We start from the raw sequence: 12517 nt of genomic DNA on the forward strand, positions 1-12517 counted from the left end.
AGTATGGACAATTTAACAATATTAATTCTTCCAATCCATGAGCATGCAATGTCTTTCCATTTATTTGTGTCTTCTTCAATTTCTTTCATTAATATCCTGTAGTTTTCAATACACAGGTCATTTACCTCCTTGGTGAAATTTATTCCTAGGTATTTTATTATCTTTGGTGCAATTGTAAATGGAATTATTTTCTTAATTTCTCTTCCTAATACATTGTTATTAGTGTAAAATGCAATCGATTTTTGTGTATTTACTTTGCATCCCACAACTATTGAATTCATGTATTAGTTCTAACACTTTTTGATGGAGTCTTCATGGTTTTCTATATATAATATCATGTCACCTGCAAATGTTGACAGTTTTACTTCTTCCTTTCAATTTGGATGACTTTTATTTCTTTTTCTTGTCTAATTGTTCGGGCTAAGACTTCCTATACTATCTTGAATAAAAGTGGTAAGAGTGGACAGCATTGTCTTGTTCCAGATCTTAAGGGAAAAGGTTTCAGCTTTTCACTGTTGAGTATGACGTTAGCTGTGGGATTGTCATACATGGTTTTTATTATGTTGAGGTATGTTCCCTCTATACCCAGTTTGTTTAAAGTTTTTATCATAAATGGATGTTAAATTCTGTCGAATGTTTTTTCTGCACCTATGAGATGATCATATGATTTTTATCCTTCATTTTGTTAATATGGTGTATCACACTGATTGATTTGCAGACGCTGAACCATTTAAATGAATGGAATAAATTCCATTTGATCATGATGTATGATCCTTTTAATGTATTGTTGAATTCTGTGTGCTAACATTTTGTTGAGGATTTCTGCATCGATGTTCATCAAGGATATTGGCCTATTATTTTCCTTTTTGTGGTATCCTTGTCTGGTTTTGGTATCAGGGTAAATTTGGCCTCATAAAATGTGTGTGTAAGAGTTCCCCCTCTTCTATTTTTTGGAAGAGTTTGAGAAGAATTAGTAACAATTCTTCATTGAATGTTCGGTAGAACTTACCATGAAGCTGTTTGGTCCTGGACTTTTGTTGGTTGAGAGGTTTTTGATTACTGATTCAATCTCCTTGCTAGTAATCTGTCTGTTCAGATTTTCTATTTCATCATGATTCAGTCTTAGTAAGTTGTATGTTTCTAGGAATTTATCCATTTCTTCTAGGTTGTCCAATTTGTTGGTGTATAAATGTTTAAATTTTATTTGTCTTTAAAACAGGAAGTCACCTTAATAACTAATAACTTATCAACAATTTATCCATTTTCTACTGTACTCAATTCAATATTATATTCAATTAGCATTTAATAAATTATTTGCTAAACTCCATCAATTTAAAACCTACTTCATCAAGACTGTTTCTAAAATAAAGCGAACTCTTTTCCTTTTTTCTTATAAATATTTAAAAACACAATTTGAATAAAACATAGTTTCATTATGATGTCCATGAAGAACTCCAAGATTTTAATAATGCAACCTTGATAATGATTTCTGAGATTTATGAGGAAGCCAGAGAATGCTGGCTGCCTACCCTCAAAGGCATCCTCTCCTTCCTCATTGGTATCAGAACCTCAAATTTTATCTAGGTACACTGCCAGCTGAATAAGAAACTAAATTTACCAGCCTCCCTTTCAGCTAGGTGTGGCCATGAGACTAAGTTCTGGCTAATAAGATTTAAGCATAATTTCTTTGGAGACTTCAGGAATGGATGCTTAAAGAGATCTATCTAAGCCTGCTGGGATCTCTTTTTATCTTTATTCCTTTTCCCATCTTCCAATGCGGATGTTATAGCTGGCATACCAGAAGACAGCTAGGACCATGAGGTGACCTTGAGGATGGAAGCCATATGTTAGCATGCAGAGCAGAAAGGGAAGACCCTGATTCTTTGATGCCAGTGTGGAGTCTATCTTCAGACTTCTTTTATATGACAGAGAAATAAACTCCCACTTCATATAGATCACCGTTATTTTGGGTTTTCTATTATATACAGTTGAATCTTATTCTAAATGACATAAGAAGACATATTTGTTTTAACATTTTAATAAATATTACTAATCAGCATTCTTGCAGCAAGTCTCTTGAAACCCATAAATAGAATCCTGCATTAAAATTACATATTCAACATTCCTGCCATCTGTCATACAAATGACAGATTAAGTAAACGTATGTTATTTGACTATACAAAGAAAGGCAATATTGAGGGAAATGCCTCTAGTACCTAAAATCATTTAATTTTACGTCACTCAGAGTATAAAAACAGTTTGGATGCACCAGATTATAATAGCTAAAATTTGTACAGTACATTATAATAAATTATCTCATGTACTTCTCACAATATTCTGATTAGGTATTATAATTAGTCCCCATTTACGTATGAAGAAACTGAGGCACAAAGAAGTTAGGTAACTTGGCCAAAGTCATACTACTGGTAAGTGGTAGAACCTATATATGAATCTAGTTGTTTGATTGTAAAGCCTGTATGTTAACCCACTAGCCAATCTGAGGTTCTGAAAGGTTTTTTAATGATATTCTCAAAATCCAACCACTAGAAAGAACCAGAACTGAGGTGCAAACCGGTCTTCTGATTCCAGTTCTTTTCATTAAGTCAGGATTGATACCAATGAGGTTTTTAGATTAATCATACATTTTTTTCAGACTACTGAAAGCTATGGTAACATTAAAAGATAAACAAAACACTTCTGTCAATTAAGCATATGCTAAAATATAACATACACTTAGCACCTTTCAAAGAAAGTAATGAAGGTAATCTCCCCTCCGTGAATGTCAGAACTTCTGGTTCAATAAAAAATCGACCCAACATGTAAAAAGTTCAAACATAATCATATCTATATCTATACTTATATCTGTAACTACACAGAGAAGATTATCTTTTCTTTTCAGATAAACAGACTATTGTCCTTTACTCTCCATAGTCCCATAAGTATTATGAAAAATGCCTCATGTTACATTCAAGCTTAATTTTTTAAAAATCATCACTTCCTCTGTTAATTGAACAGATCTTTGACGTCTCCATCTTGATGTCTTTACTTCTACTGTAATTCATGCTCCGTATTGTTACCACCACAAAAATCTTTTTAAAACACAATTTTATCCTGTGCTACCTAGGGCCTACTGTAACTCCCTTTCACCTGTGCATTCATTCTAACACCTCTGTTGATTTGCATGGTCCTCCATAATTTGGTTCCCATGTACTTATTCAAATCTTCTCAGTATTTCTCAACCTACAGGTCTCCCTTTTCCTCCTTCACTGTCATTTTAGATCAAGAGCAAGTCAGGAGACTCACAGACACAGAGAACAGATTAGTGGTTGCCAAGGGGGAGGGGGTTGCGGGAGGGATGGAGTGAGAGGTCGGGGTTAGCAGATGTAAGCTATTATATATAGAATGGATAAACAACAAGGTCCTACTGTATAGCACAGAGAACTATATTCAATATCCTGTGATAAACCATAATGGAAAAGAATATTTAAAAAAACATATATATGTATGTGAATCACTTTGCTGTACAACAGAAATTAACACACACACACGCACACACACATGCACACACACACACAAAAGAGGAAGTCAGAAGAAGCCAATGGGGGCCAACACTAGGCACAGGATCAAACCAAGGGGCACTGGAAACCTTGAGGGGCTATGCAGGCAACAGACTGCACCCACTTCAATTAGAGGCTATATGGCTGCTGAAAGCCTGGGAGGCAAGCTGGAATCAGAATAGCATGGATTCAGGAACAGGAGGAAAGAGGTTCCAATTTAACAGGCAAAGGTCAGCTTTTAAGAGGTTAGACTAAATGAAAAACAGACAAGAGAACACAGGCAGGGAAGAGGAGCTGACATTTCAGGCCTAGATCCAGAAGCAGATCTATCCAAGAGGTCCAAGCCTCTGCTCCCGTCCTTGGCACTAGCTCACTTCACTCTTGCCTCCGGAATATCCAGCTTCCACAAGCCCTGAATCTATAGCTGGTTTACCTTCTTTACGCCTTTTCTTTATAGTGTTTTCCCCCTGGCTTCTTTCTTTAGAGTGAATACTCAAATGTAATCCTGAGTTAAGTATTGATTCTCTTTCTCCATTTGGTAGATTTCCTCAGAGTTCAAAGTTGGAAAGAATCTACAGTGATAAATGATTCCTCTTTCCAGCAAATGTTGTTCCTGAGAATTTCTGGGGTCAGAGGGAAAAAAACAACAACATTGTGATTTTCCAATATATCTGCTAAACACTGCAGTGAGTTATGAACCTGAGCAGTGGATATATCATCCCAGAGGCCCAAAAGCAATCGGCAAATATTTCACATTTGATAGCTATGGCTTATTTCAATTCATCAGGAAACCATCTTAAGCCTGGCATTCTTTCCAAATTAAAAGTGATGGAACTACAAAATTGTATTTCATAATCATATTTATGTTATTTACCACTATATTCAATTTTTAATAAACATTCCTTTCTTTCAATACTTTTACCTCATTATTATCACCTCTTCTCCTTTGAAATAACACCTAATATGACATGGCAAGAAAAAGAAGTGAAATTTTCTTAAGAGTTTTTTCATTTCCAATATTGGCTTTCTGGTAAACATCAAAGAAATAAATTAAAATAAAATGTCTTGTCTTCACTGGTTATCCTTTTCATATAAGAAACATGACACCATTTTCAAGATAAATGCCATAACATCCAGTAGAAATAAAATGTTAATGTCTATTTTCAGATATATTATAAAGGTACATATACACATTTTTGAAGAGTTCCAGATATAAGTGTGAAAACCCAGAAATACTTTTAAGTACAATCAATATATACAGGTGTAGACTATCTTTCCATTAGAATATGATATACAGTTGTGATTTTATATTTATTTACTTACATAATCATTTGATCATAATTTTTCATTGGTCCAGAACCTATTGGTTTAGCTGACCATTCAATCTTAAATACTCAGCTCAGTATCTAGAACGTGGTGGGCACTCAATAAATTGCACTGAATGCATGAAGAAAAAGCATCTCTAGTTATACATAACAACCATACCAAGGAGCAAGAGGAAATTTCTGGAAATGATGGATATGTTTATTATCTTGAACGTGGTGATGGCTTCGTAGGTGTTTATATGTATGTCCAAACTTATTAAATTCTACACTTTAAACATATTAAGTTTATTGTGTGTCAATTATACCTCGATAAAGCTGCTTTTTAAAATATCAGAATTCATGAAAATACTACAGTAAATGTATTATCCATGAAGTATATTTTACAGTAATATTTTACAGAGACTCAGCATTACTGGAATGTTGTTTTGTTAAGTTTTGGAAAAGAAACAGCACTTCTAAATTAAGAATTAATTTTCACTTCCTGGCTCTGGTAGAATGGAAGTTTTTAAAGTAAAAATCATGCCATTTAGTTAGTCTCTTATCAGTTTGAAATGATAAGTCTGAATTCAAGATCTCAATACCAGGATTATTTTGCCTTGAATGTTCATTTACTTTTTGAGTAAAAAATTCAGTAAATGTTTTTTCTGAAAACTTGTGTGTGAATCAAACACTATTTTAAATGTACTGGAGTATATTTTAAAATTTTTTTCTATTGAGTCTTTTCATATAAAACAAATCAACATTTTAAATCTCATTTCATTTAAACAGGAGCAAAATATTTTCAATTATAGTGAAGAAAAAATCATTGTACTATTTTTTGTTGGAAATTCCCACTATATGAAGAAGATAATAATGTTTAAAGACATTATAACTTTGACTTAAAACTTTGCTAACGTGTTTGGAAAGAGAATGGTAAACTCATGAGAAATGAATCACAGGCATGAGAGAAAAGTATTGATTTTAACATTATGAGTAAGAATAAGTGACTGGATTATTCAGTGACAGTGGATTTAGAGCTTTGGTTGAAATCAGTTTTTCTTTTGTTTTGTTTTGTTTTTTCATCTGGCATTTCTTATTCTGATTCAATTCTCTTGAATATTCTGATGGTTTCTGAGTGCACTTTTAAAAACATGAGTGCTTTAAAGACCTGACACTTATTAATACACACAAAAAAAAGCAAAATCCAAATAACCCCTATTGACACTTAAAAAAAAAAAATCTTATAGTTAGAAAATGCAAACAATGCAGAAAAGTATAAAATAGGAAAAATAGGAACCTCACTACCCCAGTCCTTCCACCCAAAGGTAAATTATTGTTTTATGCTTTTCTATAAAATTATATATATATATATATATAATTTATTTATTTACCAAAGTGAATCATATTATACACCCTGTTTTATTACAGGCATTTTTTAACTTAATATATTTTGATACTCTTTCCATATCAGCACATGGTGATGACTACATTCTTTTTGCCCCTACACAATGCTTCAGTGAATATCTTTGCACACACATCTCTGTGTTATATGGGTTTTGTTACAGTGAGTCCAGCAAGAACAAGCTACTCCAATCAGTCTATTGTTTTAAAAATTCGATCATTTGATTTTAACAAAAGCCAATATGGTATTCAGAAGCTTCTTCTGGTATCAAGTACTTCACAGCAAATATGTTCTATTATTTCATGACAAAGTAATATATTCCAGTATACATGCTTATGAAGGGTAAAACTTATTATCTATTCAAATAAAATACTATCTATTCTTTGACTTATTTCCAGTCTCCAATCTTAAGGAACCAGATCATTCACAGTACACTCATTTTCCAGTTCATTCATTCATTCAACAAATATTTATTGATCCTGTGCCATTTGACACACACTGTTCTTAACGTTAGACAAATTGTAATAAGTAAGACAACAGACCAAGACCTATTTATCATAAACAGGTAAACCAACAAACAAGAAAACTTCAGAGATAAGTCCTATGAGAAAAACAGACTAAGGCAATGTGGTGGTGGCTAGCATTGGGGAAGTGGGGCAATATCAGCTGGGGTGGGCTGGGGTAATCTGAGCCCAATGACCAAATAAGGGGTAAAAGGAAATGAGCCCGAGAGGCAGGCAAGGGCAAGATCAGAAAGGGTTTGGGCTTCAATCCAGGTGCTGCCGGAAGCCACTGAAGTCCTAAGAAATGACATAAACTCATTTGTGTTTTAAAGAAATTAAAATTCATTTGTTTTTTAAAATAATAATAATGACATTGACTCATCCTAAAATAATAAACTCATTTGTGTTTTTAAATAATAATAACTATGAATGGGCGACAAAAGTAAAAGCAGGGAGATCAGTTAGGAGGCTACTGCAGGTGAACGATGATGGGGGCCTGTACAAGGTAGAGGTGGAGATGAAATGTGGATAGAAGTAAGACATATTTTTAAAACTGAGCCTAAAGAACTTGCTGGTGCACCGGAGCGGTGTGCATGTAAATGATGGTGATAGAAAAAGAGCAATCAAGATGGGAAGACTTGAGGAAAATGCCTTACAAGCCCAACAGCATAATAATATCTTAACCATACCATAATGATGTCATAATAATCTCTTAACCATAACAGTATCTTCACCATCCATTGAATCAATATACCAACCACACACCAAAGGTAATAAGCATCTTTTCTTACAATAACCAGGTAGCTTTGCGACTAGATAGAATTTATGTTATATCTTAACCTCAATTTTAAACTAAAAGATATAATTATCTAAACTTTAATTTACCCCATTATTTTGTGCTTTTGCAAAAGAATTTAGAATGTAGTTGCCAGCATTATCCAGCATCTGTATTCTATAGTCGTATAGTATTCAACTTTGCATTCCTCCTTCTCAATCAGAAGCAGGGTTCTCAAGTACATCTCCAACTACCTTCAGGATGTAAGTTCCCAAAGCACTCCTGGGTATATCATAAATTAGTAAATTAGTGAGCATGCCTCTGTCACCTAGTTAACTATGAGTTCCTCCCAAGAAGGACCAATTCTTAATTCTCGGTGTCCCCAACAACAACAACAAACTCAAGGCAACATCACGTAATTAGTAAGTGAAAAACCACCAAGACAGGAATATGCTCAACATCTCTTTGACTTGCTGGACTTGATAATTTTTGTGGCTCACACCTCTAGAGACAATTTTTTAAACAGCTTTATTAAGATATAATTCACATAACATACAATTCCCACATTTTAAGTGTACAGATGAACATATCTACGAAACGTACTCACAGATATAGAGAACAGACAGAGGTGTGGTTGCCAAGGGGGAGGGGGTCGGGGGGAGAGATGGATTGGGAGTTTAGGGTTAGCAGATGTAAGCTATTATATATAGAATGGATAAACAGCAAAGTCCTACTGTATAGCACAGGGAACTACATTCAATACCCTGTGATAAACCATAATGGAAAAGAATATGAAAAATATATATATATGCATAACTGAGTCACTTTGTTGTACAGCAGAAATTAACACAACATTGTAAATCAAATATACTTCAATAAAATTAGAAAAAATAAAAATAAAGTGTACAGATTCTCAGTGAGATCCCTGTAGTCCAATTGGTCTCTTGGTTCTCCCCAACCATATATAGTCTTCTATCATTCCATTTCCTTAACCATTCATTAAAAAATCATAATTGAGCACTTAACTATATGCCAAGCATTCCTTTTCACTACCGACTTAACCCCTACTTCAAAACCTAGCTCAAGTATGTTGATCACTCAGCTCTTGGAATCTCCCCTTCTCTCAATGCTTCTAGTGTTGCTGCTGGCCTATTTGGCATTAAGTGTCAGCCATCTTGTTACACTGCTGGTTACTTTAACAAATGCATTGTCTTTGTAACTTAGCATTCTGGCTGGGCACTTCACACATGTTATGCATTCAATGGATACTTTGTGGAGGATAAAACCTGGCCCTTGTTAAAGTTATTCTTGAATAACCCGCTTCCTTCTAAGTCCATCAACAGTGCAGTCGCAGGACCTGAATGTTTTTAAACGATCTTGCTGACATCTGAGTTGTATTACAGGTTCTGTGACAAGGTCATGTTGCTGGCACCAGAGCTCCCTGCCAGGGGCTAGCGCACTGTGCAATGGAAGATGAGGAGATCTGAGAGGACTTTGAAATCAAGCACATGCAGATTAGTACAACATTCAACTTCAATCAGGGTTCTGAACCAATAAAAACATGTGTGCTTTCTAACAATCATAAATGAATGGTTTTTCAGAAATGAGTTGGGGGGCGTGAGATAGGGAGGATGGGAGGGAGATGCAAGAGGGAGGGATTATGGGGATATATGTATACATATAGCTGATTCACTTTGTTATACAGCAGAAACTAACACAACATTGTAAAGCAATTATACTCCAATAAAGATGTTAAAAAACAAAACTGGGGAAAACAAAACAAATAAACAAAACAGAAATGAGTTCGGTAGGATACTCTTGCCATTATGGATAAAGTGACAGCATAACTTGGGAAAGGACACACAGTGAGCTATGGACTATATCATGAAATGTTCTTCTCTGTATGAAAGACTCTTGTCATTTCCTGTATGAATGATGTATGTTGTCAACTTTGCCGATGGGTTGTTAATGGGAAACACACAGACACACAGACATATATAAAATAGATTGGTCTATAGAAAACAGAGGTAATCTCTGGAACTCCAGTTAATTACTATCTGTAAATAAGCAGAATTGAACTTCATTTCAGGGTCCATAGGAATTACAAATACTGGTATGCTGCTGTGCACTGATTTTGAATAGAAGCTGGTTCTGGCTTTATATAAAATTCTATCTAAAATGTTAATCACAAAAGCACTGCATTTTTCTCTGGTTTCTGTTCACTAACTTTTAGAGCTGATTTTTTAAAACTATTTCCTTGTGGTACTTACCCTTTTAATTTTTTTCAGATGCATGTTCATCAAGCCAGAGAGAGTCTGCTTTATACAAGGAGATCCTGGACCTGGAAAGGAATAAAAAGGGCCAGTGATGACTGTCCTGAAAAGGCTGTGTGTTCATTTCTTACTTTTAGAAGACCATACTTGTAAATCAAGAGCATCACTGAAATAAACACCTTTGAGTCCTGCTCTACCCTGCAATGTTTCATGAATGCTGGAAATACATTTTCTTTGTTCTAATCCCAGCCTCCGAATCAGAGCCAAGTAGAGTGGGTTCTTCATAAATATGTACTGAGCACCTGACTCAGAATTAATGTAGGGCAGGACTCTGATTAGCAAACGCTACCTGCAGGAGACAGAGGAAACACCACAAATGGAGATAAGATGCTATCAGCAGGTTTTATTTTTTCATGAGGCTTGGGAATAATCACTTATCTCTCTGTTCAAACCTTTCCAGATCTCTCCCTTCAGGATCTGAAAGAAGTTCACAATAAACGCCTCCACGTTAAGCCCTCTTCCACCGAGTGCTGGAGGAAGAGCACAAGATGAGAGAAGCAGCAAATTGTTTCCAACTCAATTTATTCCTTTCTCGCCATTTCAGCGGCTCGCCACGATCTATTCAATATATAAAACCTTACAGCCTAACTTAAAGATGAAATCAACGATAAATAAAAACTACCGTACTTGTTCTGATAACTTGTTAGCATAGATCTCCTTATACAAAATAAAAGGTAACGAAGTTACCCGTATTTGTAAGATATGGGGCAAACTAAAATTTAATGTATTTACGGACTTTATACTAGGCTCCCTCTCCCCTTTTCAGGTAAAACTACTGCTCCCAACTTCCTGCATGTTTGACTAAAAGCAAAATTTGAAGCACCTGGCCCAATAGTTGACTTTACTGCAAGTCCAGAGGTTTGTCAGTCTGCAGAACACGCACTAGCTGGATGCACCCGGCCACTCGCAGGCCGGCCCCAGACGCACTTGAGCACCAAGGGCAGGAGGAGCCACCAGCGCCCAGAACCTGTTGCTCGTGGACCAGGCGAGTGAGCAGGTGCGACGCAGGTCGCGAGGGCTGTTGGAGGTGCATGGAGGCTAGAATTGCATCCCGGGGTGGCCAACACGCAGTGCCCTTCCACAGCTCCTAGCCCTTGACGCCCCAGGCCCTTTCGCCGCTCTCCAGCCCACTCAGACCCAACCCCACTTCCGCACCACGGGCGACTCCATTGTTATTAAAACTAGAGGGTGGCGGGAGAGGATTTGCAAGGATGCAGGAGCCACAGTACCCCTTCCTCTCTGGCCAAGCCTTGGAAGAAGCAGAACAGCATTGAGAAAAGACAGGAAGAGCCGAAGCCACAGGGAGGGACCAGGGCGCCTGTGGTGGAAGAGGCCGGCATCTGCCTCTCCCCACTCAGGGATGGTACGGTCCAAAGCAGGGCGGGGCGCAGGAGGCTCTCCGGAGTCTCTCCCCGCCCCTCTCCCGCCTTCCCCGCAGCGCTGCAGTTGTGCGAGTGAGTGGGCGTCCTGAGGATCCCTGCCCGGACGCAGACGCCGAAGCTCCGCCCCTTGCCTCGCCGCTCCCTCCGTGGCTGCAGGCAGAGCTCGCTCAGCTCTGCGGACGCCGCCGCCTTCATTACCTCCTCCTTCTGCCGCCGGTGTGCGAGGGCCTCGCCCGGCAGCGGCACTGCCCTGCGTGGGCGGCTGGGCCCGCGCGGCTGCTGAGCGCTCGGCGCGGGGAAGCCAGATCCTCCGCCTGCGGGGCGCCGTGACAGGTGCAGAGTCTGGTCTGAAGAGCCACCTGCGGCGGCCGCCGCGATGTCCACCATGCGGAGGACCGTGTCGGAGATCCGCTCCCGCGCGGAGGGTGAGTAGCTGCCGCAGCACGAAGCTGGGTGCGGAGCGCGCGCGGGGGCGGCTCGGGGCCAGCCGAGGGTCAGGCGGTGTGAGAGAGAGAGAGGGAGAGAGAGAGAGTGTGAGTGTGTGTGTGTGTTTGCGAACCCTTCTCCCTGCGCCGCCATCAGTGCAGACCCCTTTCCAGCTGCAGAGCCCCGAAATTGGTGTCCTCGGAGGGATCCCCGAGGCTCGCTTTACACTGCAGCGTGACTGTTGGGTCTCTGCGCTCTCGCCCTGCCCACCTCCCTCCCCACTAGTGCACAAACCACTCTGTCTCCAGTCTGCTTCTCCGTTCTAGGGAGCACAGCTCCAGCCAGCCGCCCACCTTTTTGCAGCCCCCATATCACGGCTCCCCGGGAACTGAATCTGCCTTTCCCAGGTTGCAGGATCCTTTGATCCACATCCCCTCGCCTCTCCAAGCGAGAGGAGCCTTAATTGGGCTTGGGCGCTCAGCCGGTGCTGTGCATTACAGTCTCTGCAGTTCCGCCTCCTGCAGCGGAGTCTCACCCAGCTCCCGTCTGAGGTTTTGTTTTTCCCTTTACCTGATACCTGCCTTTTGGCCAGCTGAGCGGACTTTTTAGCAAGGTGGAAGCTGTTTTCTTTGCTCCACCCGGGGCCAGATGTTGAATGGCTACACTTGTGAGCAATGAGCAACAGATGCCCGAGGGTAAAGGCCAGTAAGCTTTTGGAGGGCCTACGCTGTCTTCATCCTCTGATGAGCCCTCAGCATCCGGCCTAGCATGTGGCAGTCAGTTGGTAAATATGTTTTCATTTTGTTCATAGCGAAGCCAAAACAGTGCATATCTG

At 38.9% G+C, this 12517-nt stretch overlaps 1 protein-coding gene and 1 long non-coding RNA gene across 11 annotated transcripts in view; one reads left to right on the top strand and one right to left on the bottom strand.

Moving 5' to 3' along the window:
- Nucleotides 1-11039, bottom strand: part of LOC113618827 (uncharacterized) — a 95249-nt gene extending 84210 nt beyond the window's left edge. For 2 of the 4 annotated variants that reach the window (XR_003432139.1, XR_003432137.1), the window contains exons 1-2: nucleotides 10698-11031; nucleotides 9812-9882 (exon numbers count right to left, since the gene is read on the bottom strand). This is a non-coding gene — a long non-coding RNA (uncharacterized LOC113618827). Of the gene's footprint in view, nucleotides 1-9811; nucleotides 9883-10697 lie in introns of all 4 variants that reach the window. The other 2 variants (XR_003432138.1, XR_003432136.1) reach the window with 2 other exon arrangements.
- A 356-nt stretch (nucleotides 11040-11395) lies between these two features.
- Nucleotides 11396-12517, top strand: part of ATP8A1 (ATPase phospholipid transporting 8A1) — a 238991-nt gene continuing 237869 nt past the window's right edge. For all 7 annotated transcript variants that reach the window (XM_027103059.1, XM_027103063.1, XM_027103060.1 and 4 more), the window contains exon 1: nucleotides 11396-11681. In XM_027103059.1, the coding sequence (XP_026958860.1) occupies nucleotides 11633-11681 (49 nt within the window). In that variant the 5' untranslated portion in view covers nucleotides 11396-11632. The remainder of the gene's footprint in view (nucleotides 11682-12517) is intronic.

Source organism: Aethalodelphis obliquidens, unplaced genomic scaffold (assembly GCF_003676395.1).
Source record: "Aethalodelphis obliquidens isolate GAN/ISIS:26980383/991018 unplaced genomic scaffold, ASM367639v1 scaffold6, whole genome shotgun sequence".
Lineage (NCBI taxonomy): Eukaryota > Metazoa > Chordata > Mammalia > Artiodactyla > Delphinidae > Aethalodelphis > Aethalodelphis obliquidens.